The sequence below is a fragment of the Cervus elaphus genome, chromosome 5 (genome assembly GCF_910594005.1).
Source record: "Cervus elaphus chromosome 5, mCerEla1.1, whole genome shotgun sequence".
NCBI lineage: Eukaryota > Metazoa > Chordata > Mammalia > Artiodactyla > Cervidae > Cervus > Cervus elaphus.
This window is the reverse complement of record NC_057819.1, coordinates 19383766-19407797: the sequence shown is the minus strand read 5'-3', so window position 1 is coordinate 19407797 and position 24032 is coordinate 19383766. Positions and strand designations below refer to the sequence as shown.

Sequence of the window (24032 nt, the reverse complement as noted above, 5' to 3'; positions counted from 1 at the left end):
GCTACGCGGTTTCTGCCGTTACCTCCAGCCCCTCCCCTTTCCTCGTCTGTCCAATCCCGACTGCGCTCTCGGACGGGGGCGTGGTCATGGGACTAAGCCCTCTCAAGAGGCGGCCGCTCCCCCGCCCCTGCTCGCGGAGTGCCATCACTTCCGGCGTGTGCTCCTGGCGTCCTGCCGCCGCGGAATGGCGGCTCTACGGAGTTGGCTTTCTCGGAGCGTATCCTCGTTTTTCAGGTACCGCTGCGGTTGTGTAGGAGGTCAAGGTCGGACGGAGAGTGGGAACGCTGAGAGCGCCGTAACCAGACTGCACCCCCAGCGTTGCGGGCTCGCGCTTCGCTGCTCGGCCGAGCGGGTCACGGTGTCCCACCCCTCTTGGAGTTTTGAGGACGCCCCGTCCCTACTCCGGCTCTGAGGCCTCCAGCCTCCCGGGACAAGCCCGGACTTCACGTCCCACTGACTGCTTTTTCGTTGTTCACCTGCCGAGAGTGCATTCCCCCACTTCGGTCTGTTTTTTGAGGGCGTCTCGGTCTGCCAGCAAAATGACTTCGGTTGACCTCTCGAAGTCACAAGCGATAATTAAGGGGAGAGGCCTTGGGTGGCGGTGGCTTGCCGGAGGGAGTTTTCCCTGAGGGCGGAGGAGTTCCGGAAGTGGTCGGCTTCCAAGCCGGCCTAGTTCCCCTCGCAGCGCCTGTGGGCTCAACATCGTGTCGCGGGAACCAGCAGATCCCTTGCAGCCTAGGCCAGAGGACCAGCGCTAAATCCTGCCTGCAGAAGCGTTTTATTTGGGCCTTAGTTTTTAAAAAGCTTTGAGACCACTATTTACCCGTCTACGCCTGGTACCTCTTAAACTCCACCACCATCCGCCCGCATTCCCGCGCGGGGGGAGCCAAGTAGTGATTGCCTGTTTGTGCGAGTCCAGGCCTTTTTGTCCGCCCCGCTGCCTACTGAGTCCCGTCCTGTGAAAAGTCACCCTACGTCATTATTTGCGTTCCAGCCTGGCCCCACTTTGAGTATCCAACCCCTCCACGTAAATTGAAGAGGTTCTTACAGATGGGTGGTTGTGCCTTATTAAACTTATTAAACTCTGTTTCTAGGTACAGACAGTGTGTTCCAGTCGTGGCTAACTTTAAGAAGCGCTGTTTCTCGGAATTGATAAGACCATGGCACAAAACGGTGGCTGTGGGATTCGGGGTCACTCTGTGTGCAGTTCCTATTGCCCAGGTGAAGTACCACCCTGTCACTCAGTGTTTTGGGTTTTTGTGTACTGTGTCCTCTGAAGTCTCGAACAGGCAATGAAACATCTGACAAGCTCTAATGGTTTTCACCCAGCGCTCTCCCCAACCCCAGGTGATGGTATGCTGTATCAGCATCGTTTCATGGCTGAGCAGATATATTAATATCCTCATTTTGATGGTCTTATTTGGTAGAAACTGGTATGTCAAGTTGGTCAAATTGTATAAAGAGGGAAGAAAGAAAAGAATGTATTACAGAAAATAATCTTTTCATTCAGAAAAACTTTATGGGGCAACTTTTATGTGTCATACACAAGAAGATTTCTGCTTTTGTAAATCTCACATTCTGGAGAGGAGGAGGAGGAAAAAATGGAATGAGAAAAACAGATGAGCTCACAGATAGCGGCGGGTCAAAATGTACTTCGACGTTTGTACTTTGTGTGCCGTTGTAAGCATTGGAATTTATTATGATAAAGAAGCCACGGGAAAAAAAAAAAAGAAGCAGCAGCCACGGGATTTTAACATAAGATTATTATGGTCCGACAAGTTTTTTTTTTTTAATTTATGTTTAATTGGAGGATAATTGCTTTACACTGTTGTGTTGGTTTCTCCCATACAACAGTGTGAATCAGCTATAAGTATACATATATACCTTCCTTCTTGAGCCTCCCTCCCACCCCTGACATAAGTTTTTAAAGGTTGTTGTGTGGAACTAAAAAGACCAGTTGGGGTCCAGGCATGAGATGATCGAGGGCCTGAATCAGGTGGGGAGAAGTGGGCTGATGGTCAGCAGGTGTTGCTGTTGGGTTAGATGTGAACCATATAACTTAATTTCCAGTGGTTTTAAAAGGCCTCAGCAACTGAAAGAATGGTGTTGCCAGATACTGGGATGGAGAGGAGTGGATTTTGGGAGGAGGAAATTTAAGAGTTCAATTTTGGAAATGTCGTCTCAGTGGAGCTGTCAAGTAGACAGCTGATAGGGAAGTGATATCTTATTTTAAAACCATTGGTTATATACTTTATCAGGAAGAACTGAATAGGAAACCAGCAAACATTTTGGCAAAATGTACTTGATACTTAAATGTGTGTTTAATCATGACAGCAAGATTAATTCCCTTTTTCACAAGTATTTTCAGCATCTTCTGAGGCTCACTCATGAGCCCTTTCCTTTCGGTGCCTTACTTCGGCCCTCATCTCTGCAGACTGATAATCTTTAACCTAAAAAGACTTACTTGGACACCAGGTCATTTTCAGTCACAGTTGGGACAGACTTTTCTTTCTTCCTCCAAAAGATTTTTTTGTTTGTCCTTTCTAGTTTGCATGTTGTTCTTAAGCCCTAGTTACCTCACTCCGTTCTAGGTCAGATGTCAGGAGCCTTTGGTTGACAGGAGCCTCAACTCACTCTCCTGCAGGAATAGCATTGCCACTTCCGTTCTTCAGAGCCTACAATGGCTCTCCATTCTGTGTCAAAAACCTAAAATCCAGAGAACTTCCTCATAGTTCAGCAACCAGGCTGGATTCCCAAATATCCCCTGCTTGCATCATATGTATTTTCCTCCTTGTTTTATCTAACCCAGGATACCTGTCCATTCTAATCCTGCTTGTCTTCAGACACAGATCCCACCCCCTGTGTTTTTTTTTTAATTTATTCATTCATTTTGGCTGTGCTGGGTCTTCACTGCTGCACTCAGGGCTTCTCTGGTTTCGGTGAGCAGGGGCTACTCTGTAGTTGTATATAGGCTTCTCACTGCAGTGGCTTCTCTTGTTGCGGAGCGCAGGCTCCGTAGTTGTGACACTGGGGCTTAGTTGCCTCACGGGCATGTGGAATCTTCCCCAACCAGAGTAATAATACCTGGACTGTGGTGAGGGACAAGTAAATAAGCATTGTAAAATGGAAGGCATTTGATGAAGCCAAAAATAGATAGGCTTTCCTGATGGCTCAGCAGGTAAAGAATCGCCTGCAGTGCAGGAGACACAGGAGAACTGGGGTTTGATCCCTGGGTTGGGAACGTCCCCTGGAGGAGGAAATGGCAACACACTCCAGTATTCTTGCCTAGGAAATCCCATGGACAGAAGAGTCCGGTGGGCTACAGTCCATGGGGTTGCAAAGAGTCAGACACAACTGAGCGTGGTATAAAAATAAATTTAGATTTTAAAAAAGGAGGGTATTATGAAGACTTAACTTACCAGAATAAGTCAAAATTAGCTTTTCATGAGCAGAGGGGATATCATTCTTTGCTCTCTAGCTCCTCAATGCAAGAGGTACATAATAAATTCTTGTTTATTTGATCGAATGAAATATAAGTGTGATAAATATAATTCATGATTTATTCATGTATCTTTTTTTGGCTGCACCAGGTCTTAGTGGCAGTACATGAGATCTTTGATCTTTATGGTGGCATGTGAACTCTTAGTTGCCACATGTTGGATCTAGTTTCCGGATCAGGGATCAAACCCAGGCCCCGTCAATGTGTTTATGCTCTAAATAGCAAAAATGAGATAACAAATAATAGAGGGATTGGTTTGTTAGTTCTGATTCAATAAGTCCTCTGCTGAGGGAGAAAAAGGGGAGAGTCATCACAGTTGCCAGTATTTAATCAAGGTGGTCACAGCCCCCTTAACTCATGAGCTGGTTATACTGGTTTTTGTTTTTTTCAAATAGAACAGCTAAGGTCAGAGCAAAGAGTCTCCTCGCTCCCCCCAACCAAGACTGTGCATGTACAGCTCAATCAAGAGCGATTCGCCCTCTCCACCAGCCGTTTACTTTCTTAGGCTCAGCTTAACTCCTTATCAACTCTGTGAAACCTTTTCTAAACTATTCTCATTTAACATTGATGTGATTGCTCCCTTATGTGCACCCCTCCAGACTTCTTCCATAGCACCCATGGTACTTGATTGTATTAATTTTCTAGTTCACTCTCAGCTTCAACTCCTCCTCCTCCAGCTGAAATCTTTAAGATTCTTATCTTTAAGCATCTAACACTGTGGTAATGAAGAATCATAACTTTGTGAAATTTGTGATTATAAGTACTAGTCTTTTATAAAAAGGAATACTTTGCTCTTTGGAGCAGAGAATGATGAATAAAAGTAGGTAGAAAGCGTACAGTAGAATCATTTTCATATGTTGTCTTTAATAGCACAAATAAAGCTTTAAAAGAAAAAGCTAACACAGAAGCAGCAGAGTGTAGTTGCAGTGTGAGAATTGCGTTTTTCCCTTGGCTGTGATCTCAGCTTGAGCTTTAGGTTAAAAGTTAAGTAAAAATGTTTGTGTCTTTCAGAAACCGGAGCCTCATTCTCTTAGTAACGATACATTAATGCGGAGGGCTGTGTCTTTGGTAACAGATAGCACCTCTACCTTTCTCTCTCAGACCACATATGCATTGATTGAAGCAATCACTGAATATACTAAGGTAAGTATCTCCTCGTTAAATCTTGATCATCTAAATCCATCATTAGCAAACTATGGCTCACAGATCAAATCCAGTCTTGCCTGTGTTTGTAGTTTGATTGGAACATGGCCAGGTTCATTTGTTTGTGTATTGTCTATGCCTGCTTTCATGAGTTGAATAGTTGCAAACAGACCACTCTCTGGCCCTTGACCAAAAAAAGTTGCTTTGCAAATCAGTTTACCTGTACCATTTTTCTAGATTGCACATATAAGCAATATTAGGTGATTTTTTTCTCCTTCTGACTTACTTCATTCTTTGCGACACCCTCTATATCCATCCATATCCCTACAAATGGTACTATTTCATTCGTTTTTATGACAATAATATTCTATTGTATATATGTACCACATCTTTTTAATTTATTTCTCTGTTGATGGACATTTAGATTGCTTCCATGTCCTGGCTGTTGTAAATAGCGCTGCAGTGAACACTGAGGTATATGTGCCTTTTAAATTATGGTTTTCTCTGGATATATGCCCAAGAGAGGGATTTTTGGGTCATATGGTAGTTCTATTTTTAGTTTTTTAAGGAACCTCCCTATTGTTATCCATAGTGGTTGTACCAGTTTACATTCCCACCATCAGTGTAGGAGGGTCCCCTTTTCTCCACACCCTCTCCAGAGTTTGTTTATAGATTTTTTTAATGATGGCCATTCTGACAGTGTGAGGTGATACCTCACTATAGCTTGCATTTCTCTAATTAGTAATTTGAGCATCTTTTCATGTGCTTTTTGGCCATCTGTATGTCTTTTTGGGAGAAATGTCTATTTAGGTCTGTTGTCCATTTTTTGATTGGGTTGTTTTTTTGATATTGAGCTGCATGAGCCATTTGTATACTTTGGAGATTAATCTCTTGTCAGTTGCTTCATTTGCAGATATTTTCTCCATGCTGAGGGTTGTCTTTTAGTTTATTTATGGTTTCCTTTGCTGTGCAAAAGCTTTAATTAGACCCTGTTTTCATTACTCTAGGCAGTGGATCAAAAAGATCTTGCTGTGATGTATGTCAAAGACTTGTTCTGCCTATATTTTCCTCTGAACAGTTTATAGTATTTGGCTTCACATTTAGATCTTTAATCTATTTTGAGATTATTTTTTGTGTATGGTGATAGGGAGTGTTCTCATTCTTTTGCATGTGGCTGTCCTGTTTTCCCAGCACCATTTATTAGAGAGACTGTCTTCTTTCCATTGTATATTCTTGCCTTCTTTGTCATAGGTTAGGTGGTCATAGTTTTATGGGTTTGTCTCTGAACTTTCTAATCCTATTCCATTATCTATATTTCTGTGCCATATTATTTTGATTACTTTCTGTAGTAGTCTGAGGTCAGGGAGCCTGGTTCCTCCAGCCCCATTCTTGTTTCTCAAGATTGCTTTCACTATTTGGGATTTTTTGTGTTTCCATATAAAATGTAAAATTTTTATTCCAATTATTCTGTGAACATGCCCTTGGCAATTTGATTGGGATTGCATTGAATCTGTAGGTTGCTTTGGATAGTATGGTCATTTCCACAATACTGATTTTTCCAGTCCCGGAATGTCTCTTATCTGTGTCATCTTTGATTTCTTTCGTCAGTATCTTACATTTTCTGAATGCAGGTATTTTGCCTTCTTAGGTTTATTGCTAGGTATTTTATTCTTTTTGTTGCAGTGGTAAATTGGATTGTTTCCTTAAATCTCTCTCTCTGATCTTTTGCTGTTAGTGTATAGGAATGCAAGGGATTTCTGTGTATTAATTTTTACCAAATTTATGGATGAGCTCTGATAGTTTTCTGGTAGCACCTTTAGGATTTTCTTTTTCTTCTCTGATAGCTGTGACTAGGACTTCCAAACCTATGTTGAGTAAATGTGATGAGAATTGACATCCTTGTCTTGTTCCTGATCTCAGAGGAAATGCTTTCAGCTTTTCATCAAGTATGATGTTAGCTGTAGGTTTGTCATATATGGCCTTTATTACTTTTTACTTATTCATTTTAGTTTTTTTATTGAAGTATAGTTGATTTAGTGTTATTTACTGCTATATAGGAAAGTGATTTAGTTTTTTATATATATATATATATATATATACATATTTAGCATATATATATATGTATATATACACACATTTTTCATATTCTTTTCCATTATGGTTTATCACAGGATAGTGAATTTAGTTCCCTGCGCTATATAGTAGGACTCTGTTGTTTATCCATTCTTTATATAATGATTTACTTCTACTAATCCCAAACTCCCAATCCATCCCTCACCCACCCATCCTCTCCCCATTGGCAACCACAAGTCTGTTCTCTGTATCTGTGAGTCTGTTCCTTTTTGTAAATAAGTTCATTTGTATCATTTTTTTTTTAGACTCCACATATATGTGATATATGTCTTTCTCTGGGTTATTTCACTTAGTATGATCATCCATGTTACTGCAAATGACACCATTCCATTCTTTTTGTGGCTGAGTAATATCTCATTGTATATCCACATCCTCATTACGCATTATCTATCAGTGGACATTTAGGTTGCTTCCATATGTTGGCTACTGTAAATAGGGCTGCTGTAGACATAGGGGTGCATATATATTTTTAAATTAGTTTTGCTGATCCTCATTTAATGTAGGGTCCCTGCAAATGGGACACTTAACACAGGGAAGGGGCTCTGGTTGGCCTCACTGCCCAGGAACCCTTTTTAAAAGAAAAATCTTAAATATAGCAGCTCAGTATATAAGACAGGGCAGCTCAGTATATAAGACAGGGGGAGCATGCTGATCTGGTTCAGTTGGGGCTACCAGCAACACCAGGGGTTTCTGGGTGAGGGTAGTTTGAAAGCCACTGATTTAATAGAGTATATGGATAATCAGAATCATTTAAAGTAATATATATGTTTCTTTACCCTTCATTTTCCAGCAGCTTTATTCTCAGCCTTCTGAGTTTTCCATCTGCATTTTGTTCTCTTTGTTTGTCTGAATTGCTAACAAGATTTTAAAACACAAAAGTTAACAAGAGATACTGATGTCCTAAGATAACACCTTTACTTCACACAGTGGTGAGGTTCAATGAGACAGGAGGACTGAACAGCCAGTTTGCAGCAATGGGACTTCCATCACATTGAGATGTAAGTCTCACCCTAATATGCCTCACTTATTTTACTAATTTATTCTGTATTTTTAGGCTGTTTATACCTTAATTTCTCTGTACCGACAATACACAAGTTTACTTGGGAAAATGAATTCACAGGAGGAAGATGAAGTGTGGCAGGTGATTATAGGAGCTAGAGTTGAGGTAAGCAAAGAGTTACTTGCATTATTCTGTGTTAGTGCTCCTACCTCATTGTGGTATCTAAATTATTGAATGAAGGTGTTTTACCAGTAACTGTTCTCTCAAACCGGAGAAGGCAATGGCACCCCACTCCAGTACTCTTGCCTGGAGAATCCCATGGACTGAGGAGCCTGGTAGGCTGCGGTCCATGGGGTTGCTAAGAGTCGGACACGACTGAGCGACTTCCCTTTCACTTTTCATTTTCATGCATTGGAAAAGGAAATGGCAACCCACTCCAGTATTCTTGCCTGGAGAATCCCAGGGACGGGGGAGCCTGGTGGGCTGCCATCTGTGGGGTCACACAGAGTCAGACACAACTGAAGTGACTTAGCAGCAGCAGTTCTCTCAAACTGCTATTGAACTGAAGAAGTCCATTTAAATGTGCTTAATACTAATGAAGAGTCATGTTGTCTGAAGTGCTTTTGTTTAATTCATAGATGACTTCAAAACAACAAGAGTACCTGAAGTTGGAAACCACCTGGATGACTGCCGTCAGTCTTTCAGAGATGGCAGCAGAAGCTGCCTACCAAACTGGTAGGTTAAAGTTTTTACTGTAGAGGTGCTGTTGGAGTTTTCATCTAGCTGAAAAATGAGGGATACTGTGGCTCTTACTTTGTGAGAAGATGTTCCCGTTTCCAGCATATTAATCAATATTGTTTTCATTTACACAAAGAAAAATTAATGCCCTTGTAGACCAGACCAGTAGAAGTTAGGTGGTATCTAGAAAATGAAAAATAATAAAACTGTCAGTTAGAAATTTTGATTGCTTCCAAATAGTTAAGGATTTTACTTTTTAACAGCCCAGATAATCTGTGACTATTATCTATATCTCAGGCTTTGTGGTAAACATTTTATAGATGCTTTTAATCCATGCAGTTCTTTTAAAGTAGGAGTTGTTATTATCATTCCCACTTTACAGATGAAGAAACTGGCAGATAGAGGGGGTTAAATAATTCACCGAGCATGCTGTGGTACCCAGTAAATAAGCAGCCAAACTGGGATTCAGCAAGTTAGGTCAAATCCTAAAGCCTTTGTCTCTGGTAGCCAGGGCGTCATCCTCTCTACCTTAGTGCCTCCCAGTATAGAATGGTGCCCCATTCACCAGGGGTTTTTTTTGTTTGTTTTTTTTTTACCAGGGGTTTTTTAACCATCACTATCCATCCAGTGGGCTTGAGGTTGAATGATTGTCTAATGTATTTTGAGGGAAATCCTCATTTGACATCTTACCTGAATGGTCCCAAACTATGTCACCATAAAAATTTTTAAGAAACTGGTTTGTTAAAATGTTTTTGTTTTCTGAAATCTTAAAGATGTAAAAGATGTTTTAAGTAAATACAGAAAGAATTCTTAGTTAACTAATGCCCAAGGAATCGAGAGATTCTGCAAACAGGACTGGAATGAAAAACAAAACAACAGAAGCGTAAAATAGCATTAATGGCACACCCAAGATGGGAGCAGGGTTTCCAGGTACAATGAAGAGGGAGACTTGCTGAGAACATCACCAGGCAGCTTTGGCCACTCACTAGGCCAGCTTAAGATCTAGCAGGAAGAGAGGGAAAGTAAACTACAAGCATTATCTAAGAAAAAGACATTTTCCCAGAACTGACTGAAAGGGCTCACAAAGGTTCTGAACAGAATTTAAAATATAAGTGTATCTCACATGGAAAAAAAATATTCAGAATGTAAAATATACAGAGAAAAATCCTAAAAACTATAAGAAAAAAATAGAATACTTACAAAGGAAGTATATGTGTGTGTGTGTGTGTATTAGTCTTTCAGTAGTGTCCAGCTCTTTGCAACCCCATGGACTATAACCCACCAGGCTCCTCTGTCCATGGAATTCTCCAGGCAAGAATGCTGGAGTGGGTAGCCATTCTTCTCCAGGGGATTATCCTGATCCAGTGATCAAACCCATTGGTCTCTTGCATCGCAGGCAGATTCTTTACCTTCTGAGCCATAAGATAAAGCCCCAGAGGAAGGATATCTGCAACCCTAAGATCCAAGGTGACAAATCAGTAACCACTCAAATATTATTAAAATGTAAGCATGAAAGACCTTTACAGAGACTCAGGGTTTACCAGCTGCATGTGCTTTCTGAAAAAAGTGTTTTACAAAAAAAATCAGAAGCACCTGCGATACAAAAATAATGAACAAAATTTAGTACAACTTGTCAGAAGCTCTGAATGTTAAATTTTTAAGTAATCTGAAATCAGTTTGGGAAAGCAGTGAAAGCATGCTAAGCTTCACTGTTTGAGAAGGGAGACATTGGCTTAACATTAGACACTGTTAAACACTTCAGAAGAATTCAGGGAAGGGACAAAGAAAACTTAAAAAATTCAGTTAAGGCTAAAGGTTGAAGAAATAAAGCCTGTTAATTAGAAAATGCAGAGTAAAGGAACACATTCAACCATCAGTAATCACAATAAAGAATAAATTTACTTATTAAATGATACTTCATATTAAAAAAATAATTCTAGCTAAAACTGTTTACAAAGGCACATCTAAAACAACACATAGGAAGACTGGGTATTTTAAGAAGATAAACTGAAATATTATAAAAAAGAAAGCTGAGCAAAAAGGTGACTGCAGTGTTAGAAGAGGGATTCAAGACAGAAAGCATTAAAAGGGACAGAACAGTTTATCAAGACATCACTCTTAAAATGTGTGCCTAATAAGGCAAAATCTGATAGATTTAGAAAGAGAAATTGAGCTTTACACACATCTCAGGATCACAGGTCAAAACATAAAAAAAGCAATTAGGTGTTGGAACAGGATTTTTTTTTTTTAAAGCCTGACCAAGTACATATACTGAATACAAAATGTTGCCCTCCCCCCAAAAAAAAACTCTTCCAATACAAATAGTATATAAACATGTACAAAAATTGATTTTTATGCCAAGTGACAAAGACTCAGAAATATTTCTTGATATCCCCTTCCTCACCAAAAATAAAAATGGAAATTTAACTTGCACAACTCAATATAAAAAACACACCTGATTTTAAAATGGACAGAAGACCTGAACAATTTTCCAAAGACATATAGATGGCCAACAGGTGCATGAAATGATACACAACATCACTAAGCATCGCTAAGGAAAATGCAAATCAAAACCACAATGAGATATCACCTCACACCTGTCAGCATGGCTATTATCAAAAAGGATCATAAATAACAAATGTTGGTGAGAATGTGGAAAAAAGGGAACCCTAGTACACTGTTGGTGATGATGTAAAACGGTGTAGCCACTGTGGTAAACAGTACTGTGGTTCCTCAAAAATAAACCTACACACCTGTGGTCACACTAATCTATGACAAAGGAGGCAAAATATACAGTGGAGAAAAGACAGTCTCTTCAAGAAGTGGTGCTGGGAAAATGACATCTATAAGTAAATGAATGAAATTAGAACAATCCCTAACACCATACTCAAAAATAACCTCAAAATGGATTTAAAGACCTAAATGTAAGGCTGGATATGATAAAACTCTTAGAGGAAATCACAGAACACTCTCTGACATAAATTGCAGCAATATCTTTTTTGATCCACCTCCTAGAATAATGAAAATAAAAACAAATGGGATCTAATTAGACATAAAAGCTTTTGTATTGTAAAGGAACTCAAACAAAAATAAAACGCTCAGTGTGGGAGAAAATATTTGCAAATGAAGCAACCCACAAAGGATTAATCTCCAAAATACACAAACAGCTCATACAGTGCAACAACAAAAAAACCCAATCAAAAAATGGGCAGAACAGTCAAGTAGATATTTCTCCAAAAAAGAAATGCATATGGCCAATAACACATGAAAAAAGGCTCAGCATCACTAATTAGAGAAATACAAATCAAAACGGCAATGAGATATCACTTCACACTGGCCATCATCAAAAAATGACAGACAATAAATGCTGAAAGGGTAAAGGGAACCCTCTACACTATTGGTGGGAATGAAAAACTGGTACAGCCACTATGGAGAATAGCATGGCGGTTCCTTAAACTAAAAATAGGACTACCATATGATCCAGCAATCCCACTCTTGGGTATATATCCGGAGAAAACCATAATTCAAAAAAATACAGGCACACCAATATTGACTACAGCACCACTTACAGTAGGTAAGATGTGGAAGCAACCAAACTATCCGTCAACAGGAGTGGATAAAGATGTGGTACATACCGGGCTTCCCTGGTGGCTCAGTGGTAGACAATCTGTTTGCCAATTCAGGACATGTAGGTTTGTTCCCTGGTCTAGGAAGATCCCACATGTCAAGGAGCAACTCAGCCTGTGCTCTAGAGCTTGGGAACTGCAGTCATTGAGCCCACATGCCCTAGAGCCCATGCTTCACAATAGGAGCAGCTACAGCAATGAGAAAGATGTGGTACATATATACAGTGGAATATAACTCAGCCATAGTAAAGAATGAAATAATGCTGCAACGACATGGATGGACCTAGAGAGTCATACTTAGCGAAGTTAGAGAAAACAGTATACGGTATCGCTTATACATGAAACCAAAAAAAAAGGCAAAATAACTTACTTATGAAAGAGAAATAGAGTCACAAATACAGAAAACAAACTTGTGGTTTTCAGAGGAAAAGGCTGAGGGTAGGGATAAATTGGAAGCTTAGGAGTGACACATACATACTATTATATATAAAATAGGTAACTAATAAGGGCCTACTGTATAGCACAGGGTACTCAACAGTCTGTAGTGACCTATATGGGAAAAGAATCTAAAGAGTAGATGGATGTATATGTATAGCTGATTTACTTTATTGTACACCTGAAACTAACACCATTGTAAATCAACTATTCAAAACATTTTTTAAAAAGAATTGTAAAAGCAAATAATTGAAAACTGGGAATTCTGTGGCTTCCCAGTGGTTAGGACTCCACGCTTTCACTGCCAAGGGCACAGGTTCAGTCCCTGGTGAGGGAACTAAAATCCCACAATCTTTTTTTTTCTTTTGCTGTGTGCAGCACAGCCAAAAAAACCCACTGCTGTATGATCCAGCAGTTCCCTTCTGCGCTGTGTGCATGTGGGCTAAGTTGCTTCAGTTGTGTCCAGCTCTGCAACCCTGTGGACTGTAGCCTGCCAGGCTCCTCTGTCCCTGAGGATTCTCCAGGCAAGAATACTGGCACGGGTTGCTATTTCCTCCCCTAGAGGATCTTTCCAGCCCAGGGACCAAATCCATTTCCCTTACATCTCCTGCATTGGCAGGCGGATTCTTAACCACTAGCGCCATTTGGGAAGCCCTAATTACTTTCTACTCCTGGGTCTATATCTGAAGAAATCTAAACTATGAATTTGAAAAGATGTATGCACTCTTATGTTCATAGCATTATTTACAATAGCCAAGATTTGGAAGCAACCTAAGTGTCCATCAGCAGATGAATTAATAAAGATGTGTGTGTGTATACTACTCTGCCACAAAAGAATGCAATTTTGCCATTTGCAACAGTATGGATGTACTTGCAGGGTTTAGGCTTAGTAAAATGTCAGACACCAACAAGTACTGTATATCACTTACGTGTGGAATCTAAAAAATAAAACTAGTGAATATAACAAAACAGACTCACAGGTATAGAGAACAAACTAGTGGTTACCAGTGGGGAGAGAGAAGGGAAGAAGAGGTACAGACTACTATGTATAAAATAAATAAACTACAAAGATGTACAGCACGAGAAATAGAGCTGTACATAATATAATATTATTATAATAACTAAGTGGTTTATAACCTTTAAAAGTTGTGAATAGTTATGTTGTACACCTAAAATTTCTATACTGTTGTAAATCAGCTGTACTTCAATAAAGAAAAATGGAAATTTGAAAAGTACTCAGAACTATCATGACAAGTCTCATTAATAGCAGAGACCTAGAGCGTTGTAGACAAAGTAGCTCTTAAATAGAAGCGGACCCCTTATTTAAAGGTGCATGTCATAAATACAAACACAGCAACCATAAATAACAGGTAATGTTCCCTGTGCCAAGAGGTCCTGAAAATAAACTTTTAGCCCAGAAAGTTAAGAAAAGCAAGCAAATTCAGACAGTGCCGAATAAAAGGTATAAGAAGACTAAATAGTCGAAAAGGCAAAAAACCCAGTTCCTTGTAAAGAATAAAGAAAATAAGGTTTAGTAAGTATAACTTTGAGAGCAGAAGTAACATCAGAAAGAGCCATTATAGTTTTATCTATTTTTGGCTGCACTGGGTCTTTGGTGCACAGTCTTTGGCGCTCAAGATTCTTACTGTGGTGGCTTCTCTTGTTGCAGAGCACAGGTTCTAGAGCACAGGCTCAGTAGCTGTAGCACATAGGCTTAGTCGCCCCTCAGCATGTGGAATCTTTCCCGACCAAGGATCAAACCTATGTCCCCTGCATTGGCGAATGGATTCTTAACCACTGGACCACCAGGGAAGCCCAGAAAGAGCTATTAGAGAATTTTTTTTAATCATAAGAGAATACTATGATATTTATATAAATCCTAAGTTGGCCCAGGAAGAATCAAAGCAAGAGGAGCAGCCACAAAAGTCGAAACAGTTTTCATAAAAAATCTGTGCCCCCAAATGAGACACTAAGTCCATGCAGTTTTGTGCGAGAGTTTTATCAAATCTTCATGAAACATAAATCCTGTGTTACGGGAAGTATACCAGAAAATGATGACAAGCCTCCCAACTGTCTAAAGCCACCATGGGCTTCCATGATATGAAGAATACGCTTGCCAATGCAGGAGACGTGGGTTCCATCCCTGGGTTGGGAAGACCCCCTGGAGAAGGAAATGGCAACCCACTGGTGTGAGGTGGTACCTCATTATAGTTTTGATTTACATTTCTCTAATAATTATGTGATGTTGAGCATTGATATTCTTGCCTGAGAAATCCTCTGGACAGAGGAGCCTGGTGGGCTACAGTCCATGGGGCTGCAAAGAGTCAGTCACAACTTAGGTACTAAACCACCACCACCAAAGCCATCATAGGCCTGAACCCAAACTGGACTAGACTAGCACTAGAACAAAAACCTACAGCTCAGTATCACTTGTGGATAGATATAAATTAAAAATAGCCATATACCTTCAAAATACAATTTTAATTCAACACTGGGGGGAAAAAACCTATCAAGAGAACATAGGCAAAACATTCTCTGACATAAATCATACCAATGTTTTCTTAGGTCAGCCTCCCAAGGCAATACAGATAAAAACAGAAGTAAACCTGGAGAAGGAAATGGCAACCCACTCCAGTATTCTTGCCTAGAGAATCCCATGGACAAAGGAGCTTGGGAGGCTACAGTCATGGAGTTGCAAAGAGTTGGACACTGCTGAGCGACTAACAGTTTACACTTGACACTGTATGTTCTGAAATTAGCGGTGATGGTCTGACCAATTTGTGAATATACTGAAAAAACCACTGAATTGTATGCCTTAGGGGGAATTTAATGGTATGTGAGTTATACATATATATGTGTGTGTGTGTGTGTGTGTTTGGGGGTATTTTATTATTAAGCAGTAGATAAACAGACTTTCCACTAAACAAAAAAGTTTCAAATGTTGCTTAATTAGAGGTATAAATTAAAATAAATTCTTTATGCTATACTGCCATTTCCCTCACTTATGACAACCTGTTATTAATTTGTGATGGAATTCTATGTGAGGAGTCCTTCATTGGGGTTCCTTATTACTCCTATCTGGCGTTTAGGCTGCAAATCTTAAAATAGGTGTGTTTCTAACCTTCTGAGGTTCTAGTGTTAGCTGGATGTTCCCCCTCTTTGATAAACTCTTTGTTGAACCTCAAAAAAAAAAAAGTAAATAAATGGGACATAGTCAAACTTAGAAGCTTTTGCACAACAAAGGAAACAAAAAAGACAGCCTACAGAATGGTAGCAAATAATTGCAAACAGTGTGAACCGACAAGACTTAATTTCCAAAATACACAAACAGCTCACACGGTGCAACAACAGCAACAAAAAGAAAACCCAATCAGAAAATGGGCAGAACATGTAAGATATTTCTCCAAAGAAATACATATGGCCAATAGGCACATGAAAAGATGCTCAACATCACTAATTATTAGAGAAATGTAAATCAGAACTATAATGAGGAACCACCCCACACCAGTCAGAATGGCCCTCATTAAAAAGTCTACAAATAACAAATGCTAGAGGGGGTGTGGAGAAAAGGGAACCCTTGTATACTATTGGTGGGAATGTAAGTTGGTGTAGCTGCTACAGAAAACAATGGAGATTACTCAGAAAAGTAAGAACTACATATGATGGAACAATCCCACTCCTGGGCATGTACCCAGACAAAACTATAATTCAAAAAGATATATGCAACCCTATGTTCATAGCAACACTATTTACAATAGCCGAAACATGGCAACAATCTAAATATCATCAACAGAAGAATGGAGAAAGAAGATGGGGGTACACATATACAGCGGAATACTACTCAGCCATAAAAAAGAAAGAATGCCATTTGCAGCAACATGGATGCAACTAGAGATTATCATACTAAGTAAGAAGGAGAAAAACACACATGCTATATCACTTATATGTGGAATGTAAAACATGACACAAATGAACCTATCTATGAAACAAACTTGGATGCAGAACAGACTGCTGGTTCCTGAGGGGCTGGGGGAGGGATGGACTGGGAGGTTGGGATTGGCGGGTAAAAGCTTTTATGTATAGAATGGACAAACAGCAAGGTCCTGCTGTATTACATAGAGAACCATATTCAGTATCCTATGATAAACCATAATGGGGAAGAATATTTGCAAAAAGAACATCTGTATTACTGAGTCACGCTGCTGTGCAGCGGTGATTACAACACTGTAAATCAACTCTGCTTCAGTAAAAATAAAGTTTAAAGGGTCTTATGTACACATAGTGGAAAAAACCCAAAAACCTATCAACATTTAATTCACTGCTTAAGGTTATCTACAGTAGATTTACGGAGAAAAGCCACCTCTGTAATCATACATTGGTATGCCCCAAGAAGCTTCAGTAAAATGTAGTGTCCATTTATGATTTAAATCTAAATTAAGTACAATTATAGTTTTCCTAAGATGATAAAAGTAGCCATACATCATACTGAAATATGAGAAACATTTCCCTCAATGTCAGAAATAAGGGTGCCTGCTGTTCTCCACTACCTTTTATCATTGTACTAAAGGTTCTCTTTAATGCAGTAAGATAGAAAAGAACTGCTCGAGTGTTCTGTAGATGAATTAAATATGCACATCTATATGAGCTTCCCTGGTGGCTCAGCTGGTAAAGAATCCACCTGCAATTCGGGAGACCTAGATTCTATCCCTGAGTTGGGAAGATCCCCTGGAGAAGGGAATGGCTACCCACTCTAGTATTCTGGCCTGGAGAATTCCGTGGACTGTGTAGTCCTTGTGGTCACAAAGAGTCAGACACAACTGGGTGACTTTCATATGATGAAGTACACTAGCAACAGGTATCAAAAAATGATAGCACTCAAAAATAGATCTGCAAAATGTGTTCAGTAAATACTGTTTAGGCCATTATGTCAGTTTAGAGTCAGGTTTTTACTGTGTATTCCCTGTGAATTCAGTAACTTTTAAAAAAGGTTAATTGGCCTTCGTGGTTCATGAGTTGAACAGCAGCCCATCTAGTATTAATTAGTAGATGAAGTGTTACTTTATAGTAACATTTTAAAGGAGGAGAAAGATGCTCTTTAAACTTCCAAAAGATAGAGCTTTGACAGTTTTGTTAGTGATCTCTTCATTTGTCAGGTAGAAATTTATTACTTGAATGTAGTTTAAAAAATTAAAACCTTAAAACGCCTATACTAATAGTTGTGCAGCTATAAAGATGATTGTGGGAATTGCATTTGATAATTATGACGACTGCTGATAGCTGGAGGAAGATGCCAGGGTTTTGACAATAGAAAGGAAAACCGACCTGTATAGGTAGAAGGTTCTCTACTCTGCGGGGAGGGCTCAGGTACAACCACAAAGAACCCCCAGGCTTTCCTTGTGTCCACTCAGCATAAATGGCCCATCTTCCGGCAGGCGCGGACCAGGCCTCTATAACAGCCAGGAGTCAAATCCAGCTGGTGAAATCGCAGGTGCAGGAGGTACGCCAGCTTTCCCAGAAGGCAGAAACCAAGTTGGCAGAAGAACTCCGACAGAAAATCCAGGAGGACGGGAATGAGAGGGCCGAGCCAGAGGAGCAGGAGGCCTACCTGCGTGAGGATTGAGGCCCCACAGTGCTGCCCGCGTCTGCCCGCTCATCCTGGGGAAGGCAAGGGCAGACGCCACCCGGCCCCGGGTTAGCACGGCTTCCTCTGTACAGAGAGGCAGTGGCAGGTCCTGCCCGGGCCCATCAGACCAGAGGTCGCTGTGAGTGCCTGACCCCTGTCCCCACCGTCTCAGGCTTGTACTGGACCTGGCTCTTAGCCCATGAGCTAAATAGCACCCTATTTAACATTTCACCCCACTCAGCAGAGTTACCCTCTCACCCATCCATGGATCTTTTTACCTCCCACCCAGAGCATTTCACCAACCTGGCCAGAGAGAGGGGGCCTTCTCTGTCATGTAAGTTCAGTAGCTGTTTAACCTCAGTTTTCCCATCTTATTTACATTTTCTAATACGATTCAGTATTTGCTTCCTCCATAGGGACGTGAGTTTGGGGGGAAAAGGGAAACTATCCTGTTTATAAGATTTCTTTGTGTTGAGTGTTTCTAATGCCTTCTGGCCTCAGTGCCCTGTAAGGATATTCTCAGGCTGAGGAGCCAGAAGTCCATTGTTCTTATGGGACTGAATATGGAGTGTTTACCTGGTGCTCACAACAGGATTTACTCCAACACACGCTTCTCATTTCCCTTTTTCTTGGAGTTTCTCTATTGTATCTGAAGGAAAATAATTTTTTTGCATTTAAGAGAGAAAATGTGTGTGTCTTCTGGAGTCCTGTGCAGTGGCCCTCCTTTGCCAGCTGCGTGCCTCAACACCCCCCCCCCCCCCCCCACCGCCCGGCCACCCCTGCCAGACTAGAAGAGTCCAAGGGCTCCAGGAGTGCCCCGGCGCCTCGTGGAGTTCTGGCAGCATTTGCATGCTTTGCCCATTTAACACATATTGGTACAAGTTAGCCAGATATCAGTGTTTTAATCAAAGTCAGCCAGGTTTGGGAGGGCTTTACAAAACAAAGTCAGCGTTCCCTGTAGCCTGTCAAGGGCCAGGTTGCAGGGTTCTTGATTTCTCATCATGATTGAAAAATTAAACAGTCCACTCGCTCAGCCCACCCCAGGAAGCTGGGACGAGGGGGCAGCTGCACACTTGAGCCGCTCGTCTGTTACCAGTGCCCACATGGTCCACATCTCCAGGGGGCTGAGGCGGTGGACCAGAAGGAGCCCTCGGTACAGACAGGGCTCTAGAGGGTCCAGGGGCCGCCGGATTCCGAAAGTCTTGAAGCCAGCGTGGTGCATGGGGCTCACCCCCAGCTTTCTCAGGCACATCCCCACAAAGACGTCATCAATGGGGAAGAGTTCAGCCTCTTCCACAGCCGCCTGGAGGCGCTGCATGATGGCTCTGGACATGACATACCCCCCACCCCCAGCGTAGGGCGGGTAGTGGCGGGCCCTGTACATGGACGGTGGGATGAAGTATTTGACCCTGGTGTTCCTGTTGGGCAGGGCCTGGCGGATGACATCCCCCACCAGGAGGTCCTGGGCTGGGTCCCAGCCATCCAGGAACTCCAGCACATTGGGGACATGGACAAAGACGTCGTCATCTCCTTTTAGTATGAAATGGGCCTGGGGGCAGGCAGCAGCCACCCAGCGCTGCAGGTGCAGCTCTTTGAGTGTGAGGTTGAAGAAGTCCTCAGCAAAGTCCCACTGCAGGATGTCATCGAACTCGCGGCTCTCGTAGGCCAGCAGCTGGGCTGGGGGAGCAGGCCCTGCTAACCCCAGGAGGAACACAAGCTTCAGCTGCCGGCCCTTAGCCCAGCTTCCCGCCCGGCCCCACGTGCTGCGGATGGCCGCGCGCCGCTCCACATGGCCAGGCTGCGACTTGATGGCCAGGAGCAGAAAGGTGTCCTCGGCACAGCCCGAAGGCTCCAGCAGGATGGAGAAGTTGCGGCAGTGGCGGTAGGTCAAGAAGAGGCGGTGACGGGTGGGCAGGAACAGGGAGGCATTAGCCACCGTGTGGTTGGGTAGACACGGGCTGCGCTGGAGCCCTGGGGGAGCCCAGAAGGGCTGTCGGGCCATGGGGCCCCCCGCTGGCTGGGCCTCCTTCTTCAGAAAGAACAGGCAGCTGAGCAGCAACAGTGCAAGGCTGTACGGGACCAGCCACCCCACCCTGCGGAACATGGTGGTCCTGCAAGGAGAGAGCCGGTGAGCGGACGCAGTCCTGGCCCGGCCTCCACCTCCTCCATCCAAGAGCAACCCACCATCCTAGATGTGTGCTAAGTTGCTCAGTCATGTCCGATTCTCTGTGACCCCACGGACCGTAGCCCACCAGGCTCCTCTGTCCATGGGATTCTCCAGGCAAGAATACTGGAGTGGGTTGCCATTTCCTCCTCCAAGGGATCTTCCCCACCCAGGGACCGAATCTATGTCTCTGGCATCTCTGCTTCCCTGGTGGCTCAATGGTAAAGAATCCACCTGCCAGTACGGGAGATATGGGTTCGATCCCTGATCCAGGAAGATCCACATGCCTCAGAGCAACTAAGCCTGTGCGCCACAACCACTGAGCCTCCCAGCAACTAGGTCCTTTTATTTATCTTCTTCAGCATGTCCTCTGGCTCTTTCCGGAGCCCCCTCTCCCATAGAACAGACCAAGCACACCTGCTGTGCCAGCCCTTGCTTCCCTTCTGCTGTCATTAGAGAACTTGGCTCAACTTTTTCTCCAAAAAGATTGCAGCCACTTTAGATAACTGAGACACCACAAGTGTTTTCAATGTTTCCCAAGAAACTCAAGTACCTAATGAGTTTCAGTGAAAATGACACAGCTTATTTCCAGAAAGAAACTTGAGAGTGGTCTGTTGATGGAAGACCCAGTCTCAAGAGATGACAGCCCCAGACACTGTCCTTAGGGCGTCTGGTCCCCTGGGGAGTGGGGAGGAAACCACTGTAGGGCCGCAGCAGGTGACAGAGGCCACAGAACACACCCTCCACACCCGCCCCACGGAGCGTGGGTTTCCTGGGGAGTCAGTTAAACAGGGCTTTAGGAAAAACACAAAAACATGCACAGGAAGAGCATGAAACAAACAGGGAAGCCAATGACTTGTATCAGGCTCCCCTGCAGCCACCTCTCGCCAGTTTCCTACTGCTTACTGAGTTCCGGTTTTCTCTTAGCAAGTCTGCCGGTGAGCCAAAGAGCAGGCTGAGAAATGGTAACTCAGAACAGTAACCTACCCACAGATCACAGGAGCAGAACCAGGCCTCAGTCTCCCTCCTCATCACCTCCCTGCCATGTCCTGGACCGGCTAGCCATCACTTCAATCCAGTCTACCTGCATTAAGTTCACCCCTGTTGTCTCTGCTGCCGCTCCCCCAAAAGCATGTCTTACAGCTGCCAGAACTGTGTTTTTGAACTGTGGTGTGGGAGAAGACTCTTGAGAGTCCCTTGGACTGCAAGGAGATCAAACCAGTCAATCCTAAAGGAAATCAGTCCTGAATATTCATTGGAAGGACTGATGCTGAAGCTGAAATTCCAACACTTTGGCCACCTGATGCAAAGAACTGACTCATTGGAAAAGACCCGGATGCTGGGAAAGCTTGAAGGCAGGAAGAGAAGGAGATGACAGAGGATGCGATGGTTGGATGACATCACAGATTCGATGGACATGAGTTTAAGCAAGCTCCAGGAGCTGGTGATGGACAGGGAAGCCTGGTGTGCTGCAGTCCATGGGGTCGCAAAGAGTCAGACAAGACTGAGGGACTGACCTGAACTGATAGCTGCGGTAGCAGGCAAAACTGGCAGGGGCCCAGCTCTCACAGTCCAAGAAGCCAGTACAAACCTCAGAGAGTGCTGAGAAGAAATTAAAGCAGTGTGATGGAATATAGTGACCCGGAAGGCTGTCTTAGCCAACAGTAGTTTAGAAGGACCTCCCTGAAAAACAACACCTGAGCAAGAACTGAACAAAGTAAGGATCCAAACCACATAAAGGTCTGGAGGAGGGGGAGACTTCCCTGGGGGTTCAGTGATTAAGAATCCACCTGCCAATGCAGGGGACATGGGTTCCATTCCTGGTCCGGGAAGATTCCACCTGCCGTGGGGCAGCTACACCCATATGCCTAGAGCCTGTGATTCACAACAAGAGAAGTCACTGCAATGAGAAGCCCGAGCACCACAACTAGAGAGTGGCCCCTGCTCACCACAACCAGAGAAAGCAAGCGAGCAGCAAGGAAGACCCAGTGCAGCCAGAAATAAACTTTTCATTAAAGATCTGGGGAGCAGGAGGAGGGAGAGGAGGGGAGAGCATGGTCTGGGTCAGAGGGAACAGTTGAGTGCAGAGCTCCTGACAGAGGACAGGAGCTGTGCGGTGTGGCTGGAGTGTAAAGAACAAGGAGGAAAGTGGTAGGTAGTGAAGCAGAAGCAAAAGCGTGAGGAAGGTCACGTACAAGATCCATAGTGAAGTTTCTGGGAAAGATCTTGGGCTTTATTGTAAGCACTGCGGAGATCCCTTAGAGGATTTAGCAGAGGCAGTAAAATAATTTACATTGTTTGGAAGGTCACTACTGCTGATGCTTAGATGATGTTTTATGGAAGGGCAAGAATGGAAACAAGAAAGCAGCTCGCAAACTCTTGCATTAGTCAGTAAGGGAGCGCAGCTGAGACTAGGGTGGAGGCCTTGGGGTGCCTGAAGGCCCAGATGGATTGCAGGCATGGAAAATAGCGTTCAGGTGTGGGAGATACGCTGGCTGGGGAGAGGACACCAGGGGAGGGGGGAGAGTGGGGGCAGACTGGTGGCGCAATTTACCGAGAAGGGCGCAAAGCCAGCAGTTTGGTTTTGACTTATGCGTTTCAGAGGCGCTGTGGACCCGATTGCCCCTTTGCCCACAGCGCTCCCAGTGCGCCCAATTCCTCGGCGCTCCACTGCGGGAGCTAACCCCCAACTCCCCACCGCAAGGACGGGCCGTTCCTCTGCTCCCCACTCCACTGCACTTACTGTGAATCCAATTCAGTGCTTGCTAAACATAAGCCTCCCTCCATTCTGTGAGCTCCCAAGCCTGGTCCCGAACTGGCACGAGCTTCAGTGAATGCACTCCCTACCCTCAAGTGGGTGCTGAGCCCTAAGGGTCTGAAAATTGCTTCTGGGATCCTCACTGGTCTCGATGACCTGGTATGCTTCGACGAATGAAAGGGTCAAGGGCTGGTTCGTTCTCCACACGACAGTCCGTAAAGGACTGTTGTGGGGGCGCAGAGTCCCGCGGGGTCGCCAGAGCAGGGACCAGAGCCTCGCGGTGGGCACCCCTCTCCGGCCCGGGGCACAGTGAGCAGCGCTGCACGACGGGGAATCCGGAGCAAGCGACCCCGGGCTGCCCTCGGCCAAACCCCAGCTCCGGCCATTCGGCATTTTTGCCCCAGAGGGGCGAACAGAAGCCGAGAGGTATCTGGAGAGCCCCCCCTGGCCCCGAAGGTTCACTGCGGGCAGGAAGCGGCTCCCGCCGGGCAGGGCGACCACGACCCCAATGTAACCAGGTCGGCACAGGGGCCCGGCACCCCTCTGCTCACACTGGGACAGGCCCCTCCCCGCAGAGGGGCTCCAGGCGCCCCAGACCCGACACCCGTCCGCCCGCCCCTCGCCGCCCTACCTGAGCCGTGACGCCGTCGGCACAGGCTAGGAGCTCGCGCAGCGGCGCCAGGTGAGCACCGTTCGCTCTTCTGGGCTCGGGCGGAGGGCGGGGCTCCGCGGCGCCCCCGAGCGCTGGCCACGCCCGCGCACCGCCGCCGCCCCGGCCGCGGAGGTCGGGCTCGGGGGGCGGGGCGTCTGGAGGACGGGGCCCCTCCCACCCCACGCACCTGAGGGCCAAGAGGTCCTCCCCGGCTCTCCCTGGCTGTACCCGGCCAGGCACCCGCTTCCTCCGGTCAGTTCC

The 24032-nt window shown here is 44.0% G+C and overlaps 2 protein-coding genes across 2 annotated transcripts; one reads left to right on the top strand and one right to left on the bottom strand.

Moving 5' to 3' along the window:
- The first annotated feature begins 106 nt into the window (after positions 1-106).
- On the top strand, positions 107-18884 carry DIABLO (diablo IAP-binding mitochondrial protein). The gene is made up of 6 exons (XM_043901947.1): positions 107-234; positions 1095-1221; positions 4511-4642; positions 7830-7940; positions 8414-8510; positions 18007-18884. Exons 1-6 carry the CDS (start codon positions 185-187, stop codon positions 18192-18194), a joined length of 705 nt encoding a protein of 234 aa, XP_043757882.1. The 5' UTR covers positions 107-184; the 3' UTR covers positions 18195-18884.
- Positions 18885-19090: 206 nt separating this feature from the next.
- Positions 19091-23958, bottom strand: B3GNT4 (UDP-GlcNAc:betaGal beta-1,3-N-acetylglucosaminyltransferase 4). The gene is made up of 2 exons (XM_043901946.1): positions 23751-23958; positions 19091-20308 (listed from the first exon to the last, which is right to left on the bottom strand). Exon 2 carries the CDS (start codon positions 20299-20301, stop codon positions 19228-19230), a length of 1074 nt encoding a protein of 357 aa, XP_043757881.1. The 5' UTR covers positions 20302-20308; positions 23751-23958; the 3' UTR covers positions 19091-19227.
- Positions 23959-24032: the final 74 nt, after the last annotated feature.